Source organism: Mixophyes fleayi, chromosome 6, assembly GCF_038048845.1.
Source record: "Mixophyes fleayi isolate aMixFle1 chromosome 6, aMixFle1.hap1, whole genome shotgun sequence".
NCBI lineage: Eukaryota > Metazoa > Chordata > Amphibia > Anura > Limnodynastidae > Mixophyes > Mixophyes fleayi.
The window spans coordinates 210386117-210404819 of NC_134407.1; the positions used below are offsets into that span (position 1 = coordinate 210386117).

The following is an 18703-nucleotide window of genomic DNA, read 5'->3' on the forward strand; positions in this document are numbered from 1 at the left end:
CACAATCCAGGTTTTGGTTCTGTAACCCCCTCCCCCCGTCTTCTGGGTTCTTTTGGCATCTCTGAGAATAACCAGTGGATGGGTAAAGGAGTATAAGACCACACGGCCACCTCCTCCCGCCCCTCGGCTCAATGCTACAGGGTTGGTGGAGAGTCTCTGCATCCTCTCCTTCTGTGGACAAACTTCCTCTTGGGCTCCTGTTTATCTCTTTTTGGGCTCTGGTTCCTTAAGGGTCCTGGAGCTGAATGGTGGTGGCCTAATGGCCTTTCCGAGCTAGCAGATTTCCTCACCAGCATATTGTTAAATTACTTGGAACTTGAAGTACCACTGACTCACTCAAAGGTCATTTCCCCCCTCCCCCTTCCCAGTCATTCTGCAAAAGACAATCAACGCCCCTCTGCTACCCCTTCCTCATCAGGATTGGATACAGACTCTGAAACGAGTCTCCTTTGGATGTCATGATCAGAACTGGCCTCATAGTCTGATCTAAACATCAGTTTTGTGGAGTTAATCGATTGCCTGGTCAAGGCAAACAAGTTGTCTTCACCTGGTAAAGACAGGGTCACTTTGAGTGACAGAAGTAATCCCACAATAGTCTTTCTTTCTAATAAAGTATTTGGCAACATAGTTTTAGTTAATTGGGAGCCTGCAGTCTGTTTTCTATGAACACCACTAACTTTTAAAGTTGACATTAGTAAAGAAGCTTTCTGTTAAGTATATTTTTTGTTATTTGCAACGTCCATGTGTCACCCCCTCTCTTACAGCAGACTAGTTTGGACTGCCTTGGCTTATCAGTTATCCGTTAAAGACATTTTTTTTCTGAATTAGTTTTCCAAATTGTGGAAACTAACCATCTGCATTTGCAAGGTGGAACAGGAGCCTGCTAGGTTATCTGCATGAAGGTCTCTTTATGCTGTGTCTCTCCATTACACTGTGATCCCGTTACCCAGCTTTTCTTGTCTAGCATTCATATCTGAGGGACCTCTTCCCAGCTCAGTAAAATCACATAGGCTATAGTGGGTGAATGGCACCCTTCTTCCCCAGAATACGTCATGGGAAAATAGTCATACTCGATGTTCAGGTGCCTTTCATTCTTCTACTAAGCAGTTACACAGTCAAAATCAAAAAGGAAACCTGCCCCCCTTCCTCCAGCATAAGTCAGACTGTGTTTTTCACGAAACCCAAGTCTGCTAGGCAGACCAAGGGCCAAGTCTTCAGACTTTGGGTTAAAAAACATGACTCGGCTTGGGGGTGACCATAGATGTGGGACCATCTTACAGTGGTCCATTCTCCAGCAGTGGAATCTCCTTCTGTTTCTGAATATTTAAGAGCTTCAATCTGGGTGGATTTTGTACCAGTTCTTTCACTAGGTTCTTGTGGTTTCTCAGTGGCATCTGGGATATATATAGACACAGGCCTGTTTATTAGTTCAGAGCCGCTGCTCCTCTGACTAATTGCGTCTTCCTATAAATGTCCAGTAACTGAATGTTATTTTGGATACCATAGATGCACTTATCAATACACCTTTAGACTGGCAGAAATAATCTAATTATTCTAAACTAATTTGAGACCATAATGGAAACAAGTATTGGGATGAAAAGGTGAAGTTATCCAGAACCATTGTTGATCCATGTATCTTAATAACATAGCCTGTGGTATATGACACCTCTATATCCATTGTTACTAAGAATGGGACATCTATAGTACGTCATCTTATCAAGACTATAATAGCCGAAGAATCCTTGCAATAAGCAGGTAAGTTGCCTACTAGAGGTAGAGGTAAAGGTTCCAAAACTGAATGCTAGATATGTGAGTGCAGGGGCAGGCTAGGCTGGGAGGCCGGTCCCATAGTGGGCTTTGGCTGGGTCACTGGGCCACCTGCATTTTTTTTTTCTATAAAATGTTCCTACTTAGGATGCTGAGTCAAATCTTGCCCCCCCCAGCTAAAATTTGCCAGCCCTCCCCTGTGTGAGTGATCATCTTCTTTACAATGCTTGTCTTATTTATTAAATGTTTTATCTAGTTTTATGATATTGAAACGTTCACTTTTACCATGTTAGTTTAGGAATTTTTGTTATTGTATTTTACTACAGAATAAGACTGCTTAACTGTCTTTGATATTTACCTCTAATTAAGATGTTGTCACCCTTTGGATTGATGACCCCAGGAGTTTTCCGTATCTTAAAAAAAGCGTTATCAGGGAGACCAGTACTGCATCCCAATCTACTACTCATGGCTGAGGCGGCGGTCTAAGGGAACACTGAGCCCAGTATCTAATCATCCGCTTGCACATGACAGAGTGTTTGATGTTCCTTTTTTGTTGTTGTGTGAACTGAAATCCTAACCAGTTTTTCCCTCCTGCTTTTTGGAGTGTTTTATTCGTATCTTTACTTAGGACTGATCCATAGCAACTTAAAGGCCTTGGTTTAGTTTCTAGTGGGTGCCGTGGTTGTGCCTTTTGTGGCCTCTTTTACCATTCTCCAGCACAACCAGAGGACCTGAACCTGGTGCTTGGAGTGTTACAGGATAGTCAGAACCATTATTAGATATTCCACTAGGACTTATAATCATCATCATCATCAACATCTATTTATATAGCGCCATTAATTCCGCGGCGCTGTACAGAGAACTCACTCACATCAGTCCCTGCCCCATTAGGGCTTACAGTCTAAATTCCCTAACATACACACATAGACAGACAGACAGACTAGGGTCAATTTGTTAGCAGCCAATTAACCTACCAGTATGTTTTTTGGAGTGTAGGAGGAAACCGGAGCACCCGGAGGAAACCCACGCGAACACAGGGAGAACATACAAACTCCTCACAGATAAGGCCTTGGTCGGGAATTGAACTCATGACCCCAGGGCTGTAAGGTAGAAGTGCTAACCACTTAGCCACCATGCAGCCCCTTATAATGTGGAAGATCAACTTCAATCAGCTAAGAGGGTGTTTCCTGTTTTCTACCAAGATTAGTCTGCTGCAGCCGTTTCCCAGGTTTCTTCTAAAGGTGGTATTCTCCCTCCACTTGAATAAAGACATTGCTTGCATCCTTTTGCTTCTCTCCCTCACATCCATTGGAGGTGGCATTGCACTCTTATGATGTGTTGTGTGCACTAAATACTTGCCTTTAAGTCACAGCTTTGTCCAAAAGCTCTGAACCCCATCTCTCACTGAATGTCTCCTCATGGTCGAGAAATATTCTTGTAGGACTCAGCCATTTATAGGCAGTGCATTGATCCAGTCCCCTATGCATGTTGCAATACGACCATCAGTTTTCTACCCCTTTCAAATACTCTTCTGTGGTCAACTGGTTGCCTTCTGCTTGTGGTGGCGGTGTTCTTCTAGGTCTGCTTTGGGTCAAACTGGTTTAGCTATTGTCATGTCTGGGGGTATTGGCCACAGGAGTAAGAGTTGTCCTGTTCTTACTCTGGGTCCTGGAGATGGGCCTATAGCTGACAAAATCCAGTTTTCCTCCTGTTCCTTTTTTGATGAGACAGATACACAGAAATCATTGACCTCCGTAAAGAGAAGCATGTTCACTTTGGTTGATAGGTGAATGATGAGACAGGGAAAAGTAGGGCATGTATTATTATTTTTTTATCTGTCCTATTGTCTACTCTGTTATATGTTCCTCATACTACTTCTCTCCTCATTGATCCCAATGACATTTAAGAGAGCATTTGTCTCCCCTCCATTCACCTGATTTGTTTTTTTTTTGTTTCTTTTTTAGAGTCAAGACCTGGGAGATGTGAAAGTTGTGCTTATATCACACATTGATGATGGAGAAAAGACATATATGGCAGGTGATCAGCGATGTAAGGAGGAGGAAATTCCTACAGATATCAGTACAGGTGTGTGACGATCACAAAACTGTCACTACATCTATGTCTTGTTCTACACCCTCCTCTGTCACTACATCTATGTCTTGTTCTACACCCTCCTCTGTCTCTACATCTATGTCTTGTTCTACACCCTCCTCTGTCACTACATCTATGTCTTGTTCTACACCCTCCTCTGTCACTACATCTATGTCTTGTTCTACACCCTCCTCTGTCACTACATCTATGTCTTGTTCTACACCCTCTGTCACTACATCTATGTCTTGTTCTACACCCTCCTCTGTCTCTACATCTACGTCTTGTTCTACACCCTCCTCTGTCACTACATCTATGTCTTGTTCTACACCCTCCTCTCTCTCTACATCTATGTCTTGTTCTACACCCTCCTCTGTCTCTACATCTATGTCTTGTTCTACACCCTCCTCTGTCACTACATCTATGTCTTGTTCTACACCCTCCTCTGTCACTACATCTATGTCTTGTTCTACACCCTCCTCTGTCACTACATCTATGTCTTGTTCTACACCCTCCTCTGTCACTACATCTATGTCTTGTTCTACACCCTCCTCTGTCTCTACATCTATGTCTTGTTCTACACCCTCCTCTGTCTCTACATCTATGTCTTGTTCTACACCCTCCTCTGTCACTACATCTATGTCTTGTTCTACACCCTCCTCTGTCACTACATCTATGTCTTGTTCTACACCCTCCTCTGTCACTACATCTATGTCTTGTTCTACACCCTCCTCTGTCTCTACATCTATGTCTGGTTCTACACCCTCCTCTGTCTCTACATCTATGTCTTGTTCTACACCCTCCTCTGTCACTACATCTATGTCTTGTTCTACACCCTCCTCTGTCACTACATCTATGTCTTGTTCTACACCCTCCTCTGTCTCTACATCTATGTCTTGTTCTACACCCTCCTCTGTCACTACATCTATGTCTTGTTCTACACCCTCCTCTGTCACTACATCTATGTCTTGTTCTACACCCTCCTCTGTCACTACATCTATGTCTTGTTCTACACCCTCCTCTGTCTCTACATCTATGTCTTGTTCTACACCCTCCTCTGTCACTACATCTATGTCTTGTTCTACACCCTCCTCTGTCACTACATCTATGTCTTGTTCTACACCCTCCTCTGTCTCTACATCTATGTCTTGTTCTACACCCTCCTCTGTCACTACATCTATGTCTTGTTCTACACCCTCCTCTGTCACTACATCTATGTCTTGTTCTACACCCTCCTCTGTCACTACATCTATGTCTTGTTCTACACCCTCCTCTGTCACTACATCTATGTCTTGTTCTACACCCTCCTCTGTCACTACATCTATGTCTTGTTCTACACCCTCCTCTGTCTCTACATCTATGTCTGGTTCTACACCCTCCTCTGTCTCTACATCTATGTCTTGTTCTACACCCTCCTCTGTCACTACATCTATGTCTTGTTCTACACCCTCCTCTCTCTCTACATCTATGTCTTGTTCTACACCCTCTGTCACTACATCTATGTCTTGTTCTACACCCTCCTCTGTCACTACATATATGTCTTGTTCTACACCCTCCTCTGTCTCTACATCTATGTCTTGTTCTACACCCTCCTCTGTCTCTACATCTATGTCTTGTTCTACACCCTCCTCTGTCTCTACATCTATGTCTTGTTCTACACCCTCCTCTGTCTCTACATCTATGTCTTGTTCTACACCCTCCTCTGTCTCTACATCTGTCTTGTTCTACACCCTCCTCTGTCACTACATCTATGTCTTGTTCTACACCCTCCTCTGTCACTACATCTATGTCTTGCTCTACACCCTCCTCTGTCACTACATATATGTCTTGTTCTACACCCTCCTCTGTCACTACATCTATGTCTTGTTCTACACCCTCCTCTGTCACTACATCTATGTCTTGCTCCACACCCTCCTCTGTCTCTACATCTATGTCTTGTTCTACACCCTCCTCTGTCTCTACATCTATGTCTTGTTCTACACCCTCCTCTGTCACTACATCTATGTCTTGTTCTACACCCTCCTCTGTCACTACATCTATGTCTTGTTCTACACCCTCCTCTGTCACTACATCTATGTCTTGTTCTACACCCTCCTCTGTCACTACATCTATGTCTTGTTCTACACCCTCCTCTGTCACTACATCTATGTCTTGTTCTACACCCTCCTCTGTCACTACATCTATGTCTTGTTCTACACCCTCCTCTGTCACTACATCTATGTCTTGTTCTACACCCCCCTCTGTCACTACATCTATGTCTTGTTCTACACCCTCCTCTGTCACTACATCTATGTCTTGTTCTACACCCTCCTCTGTCTCTACATCTATGTCTTGCTCTACACCCTCCTCTGTCTCTACATCTATGTCTTGTTCTACACCCTCCTCTGTCTCTACATCTATGTCTTGCTCTACACCCTCCTCTGTCTCTACATCTATGTCTTGCTCTACACCCTCCTCTGTCACTACATCTATGTCTTGCTCTACACCCTCCTCTGTCACTACATCTATGTCTTGTTCTACACCCTCCTCTGTCTCTACATCTATGTCTTGTTCTACACCCTCCTCTGTCTCTACATCTATGTCTTGTTCTACACCCTCCTCTGTCTCTACATCTATGTCTTGTTCTACACCCTCCTCTGTCTCTACATCTATGTCTTGTTCTACACCCTCCTCTGTCACTACATCTACGTCTTGTTCTACACCCTCCTCTGTCACTACATCTATGTCTTGTTCTACACCCTCCTCTGTCACTACATTTATGTCTTGTTCTACACCCTCCTCTGTCACTACATCTATGTCTTGCTCTACACCCTCCTCTGTCACTACATCTATGTCTTGCTCTACACCCTCCTCTGTCTCTACATCTATGTCTTGTTCTACACCCTCCTCTGTCACTACATCTATGTCTTGTTCTACACCCTCCTCTGTCACTACATCTATGTCTTGTTCTACACCCTCCTCTGTCACTACATCTATGTCTTGTTCTACACCCTCCTCTGTCACTACATCTATGTCTTGTTCTACACCCTCTGTCACTACATCTACGTCTTGTTCTACACCCTCCTCTGTCACTACATCTACGTCTTGTTCTACACCCTCCTCTGTCACTACATCTACGTCTTGTTCTACACCCTCCTCTGTCACTACATCTATGTCTTGTTCTACACCCTCCTCTGTCACTACATCTATGTCTTGTTCTACACCCTCCTCTGTCACTACATCTATGTCTTGTTCTACACCCTCCTCTGTCACTACATCTATGTCCTGTTCTACACCCTCCTCTGTCACTACATCTATGTCTTGTTCTACACCCTCCTCTGTCACTACATCTATGTCTTGTTCTACACCCTCCTCTGTCACTACATCTATGTCTTGTTCTACACCCTCCTCTGTCACTACATCTATGTCTTGTTCTACACCCTCCTCTGTCACTACATCTATGTCTTGTTCTACACCCTCCTCTGTCACTACATCTATGTCTTGTTCTACACCCTCCTCTGTCACTACATCTATGTCTTGTTCTACACCCTCCTCTGTCACTACATCTATGTCTTGTTCTACACCCTCCTCTGTCACTACATCTATGTCTTGTTCTACACCCTCCTCTGTCACTACATCTATGTCTTGTTCTACACCCTCCTCTGTCTCTACATCTATGTCTTGTTCTACACCCTCCTCTGTCACTACATCTATGTCTTGTTCTACACCCTCCTCTGTCACTACATCTATGTCTTGTTCTACTCCCTCCTCTGTCACTACATCTATGTCTTGTTCTACACCCTCTGTCACTACATCTATGTCTTGTTCTACACCCTCCTCTGTCACTACATCTATGTCTTGCTCTACACCCTCCTCTGTCACTACATCTATGTCTTGTTCTACACCCTCCTCTGTCACTACATCTATGTCTTGTTCTACACCCTCCTCTGTCACTACATCTATGTCTTGTTCTACACCCTCCTCTGTCACTACATCTATGTCTTGTTCTACACCTCCTCTGTCTCTACATCTATGTCTTGTTCTACACCCTCCTCTGTCACTACATCTACGTCTTGTTCTACACCCTCCTCTGTCACTACATCTACGTCTTGTTCTACACCCTCCTCTGTCACTACATCTACGTCTTGTTCTACACCCTCCTCTGTCACTACATCTACGTCTTGTTCTACACCCTCCTCTGTCACTACATCTATGTCTTGTTCTACACCCTCCTCTGTCACTACATCTATGTCTTGTTCTACACCCTCCTCTGTCACTACATCTATGTCTTGTTCTACACCCTCCTCTGTCACTACATCTATGTCTTGTTCTACACCCTCCTCTGTCACTACATCTATGTCTTGTTCTACACCCTCCTCTGTCACTACATCTATGTCTTGTTCTACACCCTCCTCTGTCTCTACATCTATGTCTTGTTCTACACCCTCCTCTGTCACTACATCTATGTCTTGTTCTACACCCTCCTCTGTCACTACATCTATGTCTTGCTCTACACCCTCCTCTGTCACTACATCTATGTCTTGTTCTACTCCCTCCTCTGTCACTACATCTATGTCTTGTTCTACTCCCTCCTCTGTCACTACATCTATGTCTTGTTCTACACCCTCCTCTGTCACTACATCTATGTCTTGTTCTACACCCTCCTCTGTCACTACATCTATGTCTTGTTCTACACCCTCCTCTGTCACTACATCTATGTCTTGTTCTACACCCTCTGTCACTACATCTATGTCTTGTTCTACACCCTCCTCTGTCACTACATCTATGTCTTGCTCTACACCCTCCTCTGTCACTACATCTATGTCTTGCTCTACACCCTCCTCTGTCTCTACATCTATGTCTTGTTCTACACCCTCCTCTGTCACTACATCTATGTCTTGTTCTACACCCTCCTCTGTCACTACATCTATGTCTTGTTCTACACCCTCCTCTGTCACTACATCTACGTCTTGTTCTACACCCTCCTCTGTCACTACATCTACGTCTTGTTCTACACCCTCCTCTGTCACTACATCTACGTCTTGTTCTACACCCTCCTCTGTCACTACATCTACGTCTTGTTCTACACCCTCCTCTGTCACTACATCTACGTCTTGTTCTACACCCTCCTCTGTCACTACATCTATGTCTTGTTCTACACCCTCCTCTGTCACTACATCTATGTCTTGTTCTACACCCTCCTCTGTCACTACATCTATGTCTTGTTCTACACCCTCCTCTGTCACTACATCTATGTCTTGTTCTACACCCTCCTCTGTCACTACATCTATGTCTTGTTCTACACCCTCCTCTGTCACTACATCTATGTCTTGTTCTACACCCTCCTCTGTCTCTACATCTATGTCTTATTCTACTCCTTCCTCTGTCACTACATCTATGTCTTGTTCTACACCCTCCTCTGTCTCTACATCTATGTCTTGTTCTACACCCTCCTCTGTCACTACAAACTTAATAAGTGAAAATGTTTCTGGCAAATTAAGTATATCCCTAGTAAGTGTAGAAGAGTCAGGCAAGACTGAACACTTGTTCCTTCTACCAAAAGTTTTTGCTCAAACTTTGTATTTGACCTTCTCTTCCCAAGTTGGAGAATTTTTTTCCAATGACCGATACCTATTTTGTTATTTGAGTCCTCAACTCTATCTTTGTTCAGACTTGGGGTCTATCCACAGCTAGTTGTGCATGTATTCTAGATGGAAAGCAGATGGCAGGGCAAGAGATCTGCATGTATGGAAAAGGAACGTCCTACAGATTTACAATAGTAACAGTTATATTCTGACCGACATTGAAAAACTGCCAGCAGCCTTTAAGTCTTGTAGCAAGTATACCTTTTAGTGTGGTACTTCTGTAACCTGAAAAAGAATGATCCTTGCAGAACCTCCCGATCTCTTCCTCGATCTCTCCCTCCATCTCCTGACATTATTTTTGACCAGTTATACTTGCAACAGTCTATGCTCCTATGAAATGTATTGCTAGTTGTCATGACTGACCAGGAACCCTTGGACACAGGAACAGTATATGGCTGGGGCGCCCTAACCCACATTTTCCCTGATGTCAGGTGAATGCAGGGAAGGGGTCTTCATATCTTCAGTGCGAGTAGCTGAATTCCCTGAGTTCAGCTATGACAAGGAGTGATGGAGTTAGTACCAGGCTGTACGGCCATGATCACCACCACACAGCTTGCAGACAGATTGGGTTGTTACAGCTACCTGTTACTGGATAGAGGAGGGAGGTCAGAAGAACAGTCTGTTAGAAGAATTGTTGGGAATACAGTACTGGAAGCTAGAGAATTGTGGAGTTGGCCTATAATTTGGTGATCACTGTCATCACGTTCCTCAACTAAACTGGCTCTATGCCATCTAGTGTATGTAGAATTTATCTCTCTAAGCCTGATTTATTGATCTATCTTAAGTAATAGAATACAAGAGGGATGGAAATTAACCGATATATGACGAACACTTAGGGCCTGAGTCATTAAGGAGAGCAAAGTATAAAAAAGGAGTAACATTTACACCTGGGCAAAACCATGTTACATTGGAGGGGGAGGTCAATTTAAAATGTGGGGACAGATTCATAGTTGGGGTAAGACATGTCCTAGATCAACTTTAAATTTCAGTGTAATAATAAAGCTATCAAGTATTTGTGTGCTAGATGAAAAAACAGTCAGTATTTAACTTATGTGCAAAATAATAAACTGATTTGCACCCCTTTCATTGTAACATGGTTTGTCCCAGAGAACATTTACTCCTTTTTTGCCTTAATGACTTAGGCCCTTACTGTTTATTTATTCTAGCATTAGATGTTTTGAAATAATACTTTAGATTCTTATTTATTTTGCAATATTTATTTTAACATTGCTTTGTTAGTAGCTAAGGTAATTATTTGGCACCTGAAAGGAGATGATGCCGAAAGGGTATCCGATTTTTAGGAAGGATTTCCATTTTAAGGATAACAATTATATCCAGCCATAACATTTTCCAGTTGTTTGGACTGAGCTAAAAGAAAAAAAAATAACTCTCAAACCTTGGCAAGAGTAGAAGGAGACCTAAATATTTAATTATATGATTTGTGAAGGGAGACCAAGATATCCCTTGGGATATTGAAGCACAGTCTCTGAAGTCTTCAATTTATAATATGATGCTAAAGAGTACTTTGATTAGATGGCTATTATGGAATTTAGATTAAGGGGTCTATTTATCAAGAATTTTTCCTGTGTTAAACACCCGAAAACAACAGTTTTCGGGTGTTTACCGTGAAATTGCTATGTATTATTGAAGCATCGCGGCAGATATCTCAAATATCTGCTGCTTTGCTATAGTTTTTCTGAGCACTCCCCATAACAGTCTATGGGAAGTGCTCAGAACCGCTATGTATTAAAGTCTAACTAGAGAAAATTTTCTCTTTTTCTACATGTTAATGTACTCCATCTGAAGCTGGCGTACATTAACATATCTGAAAACTTTCGCGCTGTCCAGCTCTGCTCTGAAGAGCAGAGCTGGACAGCGCATGTGTGGAGGGATCATGTGATCCCTCCCTGTCACTCATCCTACAGTTTGCCGTCCAGGATGCTAGTGCGCATGCACCAACTTTTCGGTAGGTGCATGCGCACTAACAAAAAAGAAAAAAAAAAGAAGAGAAGATCATCGCAGCCTTTAAACTTGAGAAAAGACTGCGATGATCAGGTGAGTCACTTCTCAGGGACAGCAGTCTATCGGCACTGCTGTCCCTGAGAAGTTTTTTAATACATAGCCGTTACTTTTCAATCCTTATCAAGGAGATAAGGATTGAAAAGTATCAAGTGAAAAAAACGAAGGGTCATAAATAGACCCCTAAGTAAGGTGTTCTGCTCAGTTTGTCATCTTCTCTTCTGGCTAAGTCTAGTTTTATTCTGAGTTTCTCTAGGTCTAATAAAACCCATTTGTCAAGCTAGGAAAATGGTGTTAAGGCCGTTTTGTTTTAAAGGGAATGGTTCTACAATTTAGACAAACGTCACAGGCTTGAGAACTACGTGTTTTTGTAGATAATAATTATTGGCGTGGCTTTACCTGCACTGTGTGGAGTCTTACAAATAATTTCATTAAAAAATGGGCACATAATAGGTAGATAAAATTAAGCAGCCATGAAAACTAAGGATATAGAGGGACTTGTTCATGAGAGCTTACATTCTAATTGGAAGAGGGCATTGCTCAGACAAGAGGAGCAGGTGTGGCTTAGAGTGGAGATTGCAACAGTTATGAGGGCGTGAATAGTATAGGTAGGAATACCGTAAGCTCTAATATAGAGAAATGGATTTTCAAAGAGCGTTTAAAGATTTGAATGCTGTGGGAGAGTCTGAAGGGGGGTGGTAGGGAATTCCGTAAGGGGGTAGCAGCACTGGAGAAGTAAATGGGAGAGAGGAGTGATTATCAGAGACTAGGTGAGACGCTGGTCAGATGTAGATCTAAGAGGATGTGAGGGAGAATGTTTTGAAATGTATAATGGGGTGGTGCTGAGGGCTTTGTAGGTCACACTGAGTAAATTGAATTATGTTCTGGAGGACACAGGGAGCCAGTTTAGGGATCTGCAGCGTGGAGCTGTAAGAGAGGAAGGTTGGTCTTCACACGGCATTTAAGACTGATAGAAGTGGGGATAGATGGGTAAGTTAATGGATAAACGTTTAAGTTGTATCTTGGGTAAGAAAAGGAGTATTCTGGCAATATTTTGATGGTGGAGGCGATAAGTGTAGACTGGTGTCAAGTGTGACAGGCAGAGGGCTTGTGAGACTGAGGAAACTGTGGTGTTGGTCACAGTGAGGGAGATTTGAGGTTAGGTTGACAAAATTATAAGTTCTGTGTTGAGCAGACATTGAATAGTTACATTACATGATGGGTCAAGAAGGTTTTATAAAACCAATTCCTGAACCCATCAGGAATGTATTTGACATCTCTATTACGAAGCAAGAAGTTTACCTGCTTTGTTACTTTTGCATTATTTGGATGATAGCTTGCTCAGTTGGTGTAGGGTGGTTTTGTTTATGTGAGACATTGTTATCAATACAATTGTTTGTTTATGCACTTGGGGTGCTAAAGAGGGATCACAAACTACCTAAATTTGTCCTTCCCTCAGGATACAATGGTGACAATTGGAGGTCTGTTCTTCACATTACTGCAGTGACCAATATTACTTCTAGTGGTCATAATTCAAGCCCTTCATCTTTAGATCCAGCTCCTTACTTTAATCTATGGTTCCGTCTTGCAGGATGATTGACTTCAGGTGCTTCAAACAGATTTATTCAAGGGGTAAACTAAATTTAAATTGGATATTCAACAAGTCCCATCCAATTTCTTGCTGGGGAAAATCATTTTTTGATTCTCCAAGTGTTAAATGGTCACGTTTCCAACCTCAGAAGCTTTGTTCTAGAATCACTTAGTTTAGTGTTGTTGGTTTTTTGAAGACTTTTATTATGGTATTTTAGAGATGGACGCGTTTCACCAAGCCAACACTGTACCTAATGGTAATGTATCTTAATTTCAAGAGCAGAACAAAAAGCTGGTTCGGCCATGGAAGAGACACAACAATAATGCATTTAATTAAACATGTTATGGTAGTTCTGTGTACACAACCCAGGTGTGAAAAACCAGGATCAAGGTGAAGTCTTTTCACTATGGTCTTTGTTGCCTTATGTGTTGTCTGTCCGTCCTCTTGTCTCGAACCACCAGGTCACATGTTTGAGTCATTATTGTGTCCCTAGATAGCTTTGCTGGCTGTTGAATATAGAACTGATGATTGTTAGATGTTGCTTTAGTATTTGCACCTTTTTGGCTGAATCTTCTTTTTGGCCTTCTAAATTTGTTGTGAAGACTGTGTTACAGACTCGTATTATGCTCTAGTTCAACAGCTCATCCTTCAGACATCAGTTTTGAAGGTCTTGTAACCTTCTCCGTTTGAGCCTTTGCCCTTTTTAATTTGTGGATGTTTTAATTTTGTTTTGTTTTTTTATCTTGGCTTCCTCCTCTGCTGATTGATCTTAAATTGAGTAAATTTAAATGTGGCAAACAATTGATGTTCCAGAGCTTCCAAGGCTTCTTTTAACACATTGTTTTTGGTATGTCCATATTCTTGTAGAAGAAGGACATGACATTTATTTATTTATTTTATTTTAATGTACCGTTTTCCCCCCTGAAGCAGAGTGTCCATAATGTGTACTGCCGCACTTATTATCTTGGCTTTGTGTCTTCCACTACATTTTTGCCAAGTTGCTGTTCCTAATCTAGTGTGTTAATATGAACTTTCTGTAGCTAACTACGTTATATAAAGAGCAATAGAGAAGAGGAGGCCCATAGGCAAAATCCAACTTGAATAAATCTGTACATGCACGTGTTATTTGATTCTGTGGTTGTTCTAGAATACTTTTTTACACTGCTGTTATTTTTTTCTGCAGGTATTTACAGGAATATCTCAGAGGGACATCCCATTTCTTCTCCAGATTCTGAAATGGAAGAGAACATGAGAGATACTGAAGGAGAAAATCCCATTACCCCAACCAGACACCCAGTGTTCCGTAACTCCGATTTATCATTTTCTCTCTCTAGACACGGAGATTATTTTCCTAATCCTTCAGATATTGTCACCAATAGCATAGGTCATATTGGAGAGCAAATATATATCTGTTCTGAATGTGGGGATAGTTTTACCTGTAAATCGCACTTAGTCTCTCATCAGAAAATCCACACAGGCAAAAAACAATATGTCTGCTCTGACTGTGGGAAATGTTTTGCTTACAACTCGCATCTCACAAGACATCAGATCATTCACACAGGAGAGAAGCCATATTCATGCGAGGACTGCGGAAAATGTTTTACTCAGAAATCCTATCTTGTCCTGCACGAGAGATGTCACACTGGAGAGAAGCCATTTTCCTGCTCTGATTGTGGGAAGTGTTTTGCTCGTAATGCCAGTCTCTGCATGCACCAGAGAATTCACACAGGAGAGAAACCGTATTCGTGTTCTGATTGCGGGAAATGCTTCTCACAGAGGTCTTACCTTCTCCTGCACCAAACATGTCACAGAGGAGAGAAGCCGTTTTCATGTTCAGATTGTGGGAAATCTTTCTCCACTAACTCGTATCTTGTTAAACATCAGAGAATGCACATTGGTGAAAAGCCACATGTATAGTGCCAATATGAGAAGTTACTTTTTTTTTTCAATCTATCAAACTGTTCATAGACTCATATTGTCAACAATGAAGTAAGAAATAAAAGATAAAATAATCTGCAAAAGGAAAAAAAAGCAATTTTGAACTGTTAACCTTTTGTCTATTGTTATGTCCTGGAAAATTGTAAAAGGACAGGAACAGTTAGATGTTACTTCTGTCTACTCAAAAAGCGTTTTAAAGTAAGTGGACTCCTTTATGGCAATTACATTTCCTTCTTTTCTTTCACATAATGTTTTTACTGTCTGTGTAACTTGGGCATATCTCCACCATCTTCAATATGGCGGAATCAGGTCATATTAGAGGTAACAGTGGGCTCTGTCGTGTCCTCTCTTTTTTTTTTATATCTGACTCTTTGTGCTGTATAATTGGCATTACTGGAACAATGGGAATAGTTGTAGACACTAAGCTAGGGACACTATACAAGTAATACACTCCTATGTAGGATATTATACTTCTGGGTAATGCCATTAATATAGCCACTGTTGGAGCCAATTCATTAACCTTCTGATTTGTAGAGCGCGAACTCCCATGTTCAGACGTCGATCGATCGTCAACCTGACGTGTTTTGTCTTTGTTGGGTCTCATTGTGGGATAGTATATTAGGGTCAGCAGCATCATCATCATTCATATATATAGTGCCACTGATTCCGCAGCGCTGTACAGAGAACTCATTCACATCAGTCCCTGCCCCATTGGAGCTTACAGTCTAAATACCCTAATATAGACACACACACACACGTCAAATTTGATAGCAGCCAATTAACCTACCAGTATGTTTTTGGAGTGTGGGAGGAAACCGGAGCACCCGGAGGAAACCCACGCAAACACGAGGAGAACATACAAACTCCACACAGATAAAGCCATGGTCAGGGATTGAACTCATGACCCCAGTGCTGTGAGGCAGAAGTGCTAACCACTTAGCCTCCGTGCAGCATGTGAAGTATTCCAAAGATTCACCTAAAAAATGAAATATTTTAGAAAGGATAACTTCACCAAAATCTTACTTGCCCATGCCACTCTACTCTACCTTATTTGAAACCGGACAGATGGTTGTCAATGAACCTGCCCTGTGTACTTATAGTTTATGAGAAGACGGTGATGTGGGGGGGATTTATTGCTATCGGGTACCTGTCAAATGGCAGATGCACTGCTAGTATAATTGTAAAGGTTTTTTTTATCTTAACTAAACTTTTATTTTTGGGTGGAATTGAAGTAGTTATGGGTGAATTTCTTTTTCCAAGTTGCTTTCTAGGGTTAATAGGCAAATACGCCTTCAGTTTTGCCTTACACAGAGGCTAATTTGCGTTATAAATGGAGCGATACATGGAGTCAGTGACCATGAGGAAAGACAAATGTAGTAAGACCCCTACTGGGACAGACAGCAGATGGCATCCAACAATTAGGTAACTTTATATCTCAAGCTAGAGTCACTAGCAACGGAAACCAGGTAAAATTAACAAGTAAAACCTTAAAATATGGAAACATGTTTTATTTTACAATTTATAATTTCTTTTACTTCAGATCCCCTTTGGAAGCAGAAAATAGTGCATTTGTTTTGCCATTTTCTTTACTTCAGAGAAATTGATCCAATGTTCCTACTAAATTCACAAAAAAGCGGGATTAGGCTTTTTTTATGTGTTTTAACAATTCACAAACAATTAGCAGATGTTTTGCCATTATAAAAGTCTGTTTTGGATCTCGCTTGACAAAATTGGGCATGACAAAAATTATGCCACATTGCACAAATCATCTTGTGAATAACTGATCGTTCTTTGAAAGTTTATTTATTTTTATATCTACTGACTAATTTCCAGTGATATAAGTTAGCTGTTAATCATTTCAGCGGGAATAATGTTTATTTAACAGAACAGTGTAAATAGCTGAGAATATCATATTGATAAGAAATTTTAGAGCTTAAACGAAAGAGCCGTGTTTGAATTCCACTCTGTCTTTATTGATGACGTTTTATCTCAGAAATCACAATATCAAAATACTGATTCCTGGCTTTAAGGCTGTATTACCACCTCGTAAAAGCTAGGGGTCCTGAGGCAGTCATGTTTCCAGGGGTTCCCCCATCAATCTTACAGCCTATCCTGAGGGAGAGGAGAGAGATTGCGGCTTTGGATTGGATTTCCCACTCGCCCCACCCTCGCTTTAACCATTTTAAAGTGGCGAGTGGGATTATTTTGCTGTATTTGTATTTCAGGGGCTTCTACACACAACTGTGTTTCTTGGTGCTCCGGCTGGGGAGTGCCTGCACTACAATCCCTTATATAACCTATTTTAGAACGGACACATTTTAGAACCCATTTTCCTCAGCTGGGTTGCTGTGGACTAAACACATTTTTATAAGCTGAACCACAATTCACTAAGAACAACTAGTGTCCTCACTACGGCATAAGGGACAAAGCAGCATTAGTCATGTGACTTGTTCCTAGTGAATTGAATGCATTCATCTCATATTGGTTTAGCCTTTACAATGGCTGCCTTCACCGAGTGTAGGTGCCTACACACGGTGGACTTAAGTTACTAAGTGCACTGTAAAACATCTTAGGGGTATATTTACTAAACTGGGGGTTTGAAAAAGTGGAGATATTGCCTGTAGCAAGCAATCAGATTCTAGTTATTCATTTAGTACATTCTACTAAATGACAGCTAGAATCTGATTGGTTGCTATAGGCAACGTCTACACTTTTTCAAACCCGCAGTTTGGAATTTTTACATTTTTTTTTTTTACCTTTGGGTAAAGTCTCCACAACAGTGCAACAGATGCCAAATGCATCCCATTAAATGTATAGGACAATGTCTGCCTGCACAGAGCTGGCACAACATTTAAGTATTTTGTGGAGGGTAAATGTCAGTGTGCCTTTCCCCAAAGGAAGGCATGACACAAAAAATTCCCCATCACTTTATCTCATCTAAATAACCTCAGCCTAAGAAATAAGCAAAATGAAGTATTGGCGCTGCACACTGGTGTGCCAACTCTATGCTACTTGGCAAGGAATGCACCCGCTGTGCCCAACTGTAGCACTCAATGGAAACTTCTGCTGAGCACACCCGCAAACGTCATGCGCCATGGCAGATGTCTAGATGCTCCTGAAGCTTACACCACTACCCAAGGAGACGGTCGCTTCCACTGTATGTAATGTGTGCCTGCTAAAATTGAGAAGCTTTAGTTATCAGTAAGTACAAAAATCTTTGCTTTTAGATAAAGATGATAAATGGAACATTATTTAAGCACCATGGATGCTTACATTGTGTCATACAAGGAATAAATACATGTGGTGTGAATTAAATTGTTAATCAAGATGTTAACCTGTTTAATAGGTACATGATAGCGACATTTACCTATTACTTTCAAAAATCTATTTTGCCCGCGACTGCTCAATACCTAAAAAAGAAAAAACTTTGGCGAAGAAAAGAATCCCAGAATTCCTGTTGGGAGATGTCATGACCCCCGTAGAAATGGTTTTCCAATCTAGAATGTTGGAAGGTATGAGGGTGAATAAAGTGAAGATAAAAAATGGTACATGAATATAACAGTCCAACATGCTTCGTAGCAAAACTGATCAGTTCGCAGCATAAAAGTGACAATAAAATACAAAACTAGTTTGACAAGATGAGCACCAATTCAAAATTAATAGAAAAACACAGAGT

The 18703-nt window shown here is 41.5% G+C and overlaps 2 protein-coding genes across 3 annotated transcripts in view; both read left to right on the forward strand.

The window, feature by feature from the left end:
- The window catches only part of LOC142159932 (uncharacterized), a 31263-nt gene extending 16205 nt beyond the window's left edge, over nucleotides 1–15058 (forward strand). For both annotated transcript variants that reach the window (XM_075214822.1, XM_075214823.1), the window contains exons 6-7: nucleotides 3732–3852; nucleotides 14273–15058. In XM_075214822.1, coding sequence (XP_075070923.1) covers nucleotides 3732–3852; nucleotides 14273–15006 — 855 coding nt within the window. In that variant the 3' untranslated portion in view covers nucleotides 15007–15058. The remainder of the gene's footprint in view (nucleotides 1–3731; nucleotides 3853–14272) is intronic.
- LOC142159987 (histone H2A type 1-like) overlaps nucleotides 1–18703 on the forward strand; it is a 154255-nt gene that overhangs the window by 119022 nt on the left and 16530 nt on the right. The window lies entirely within an intron of this gene.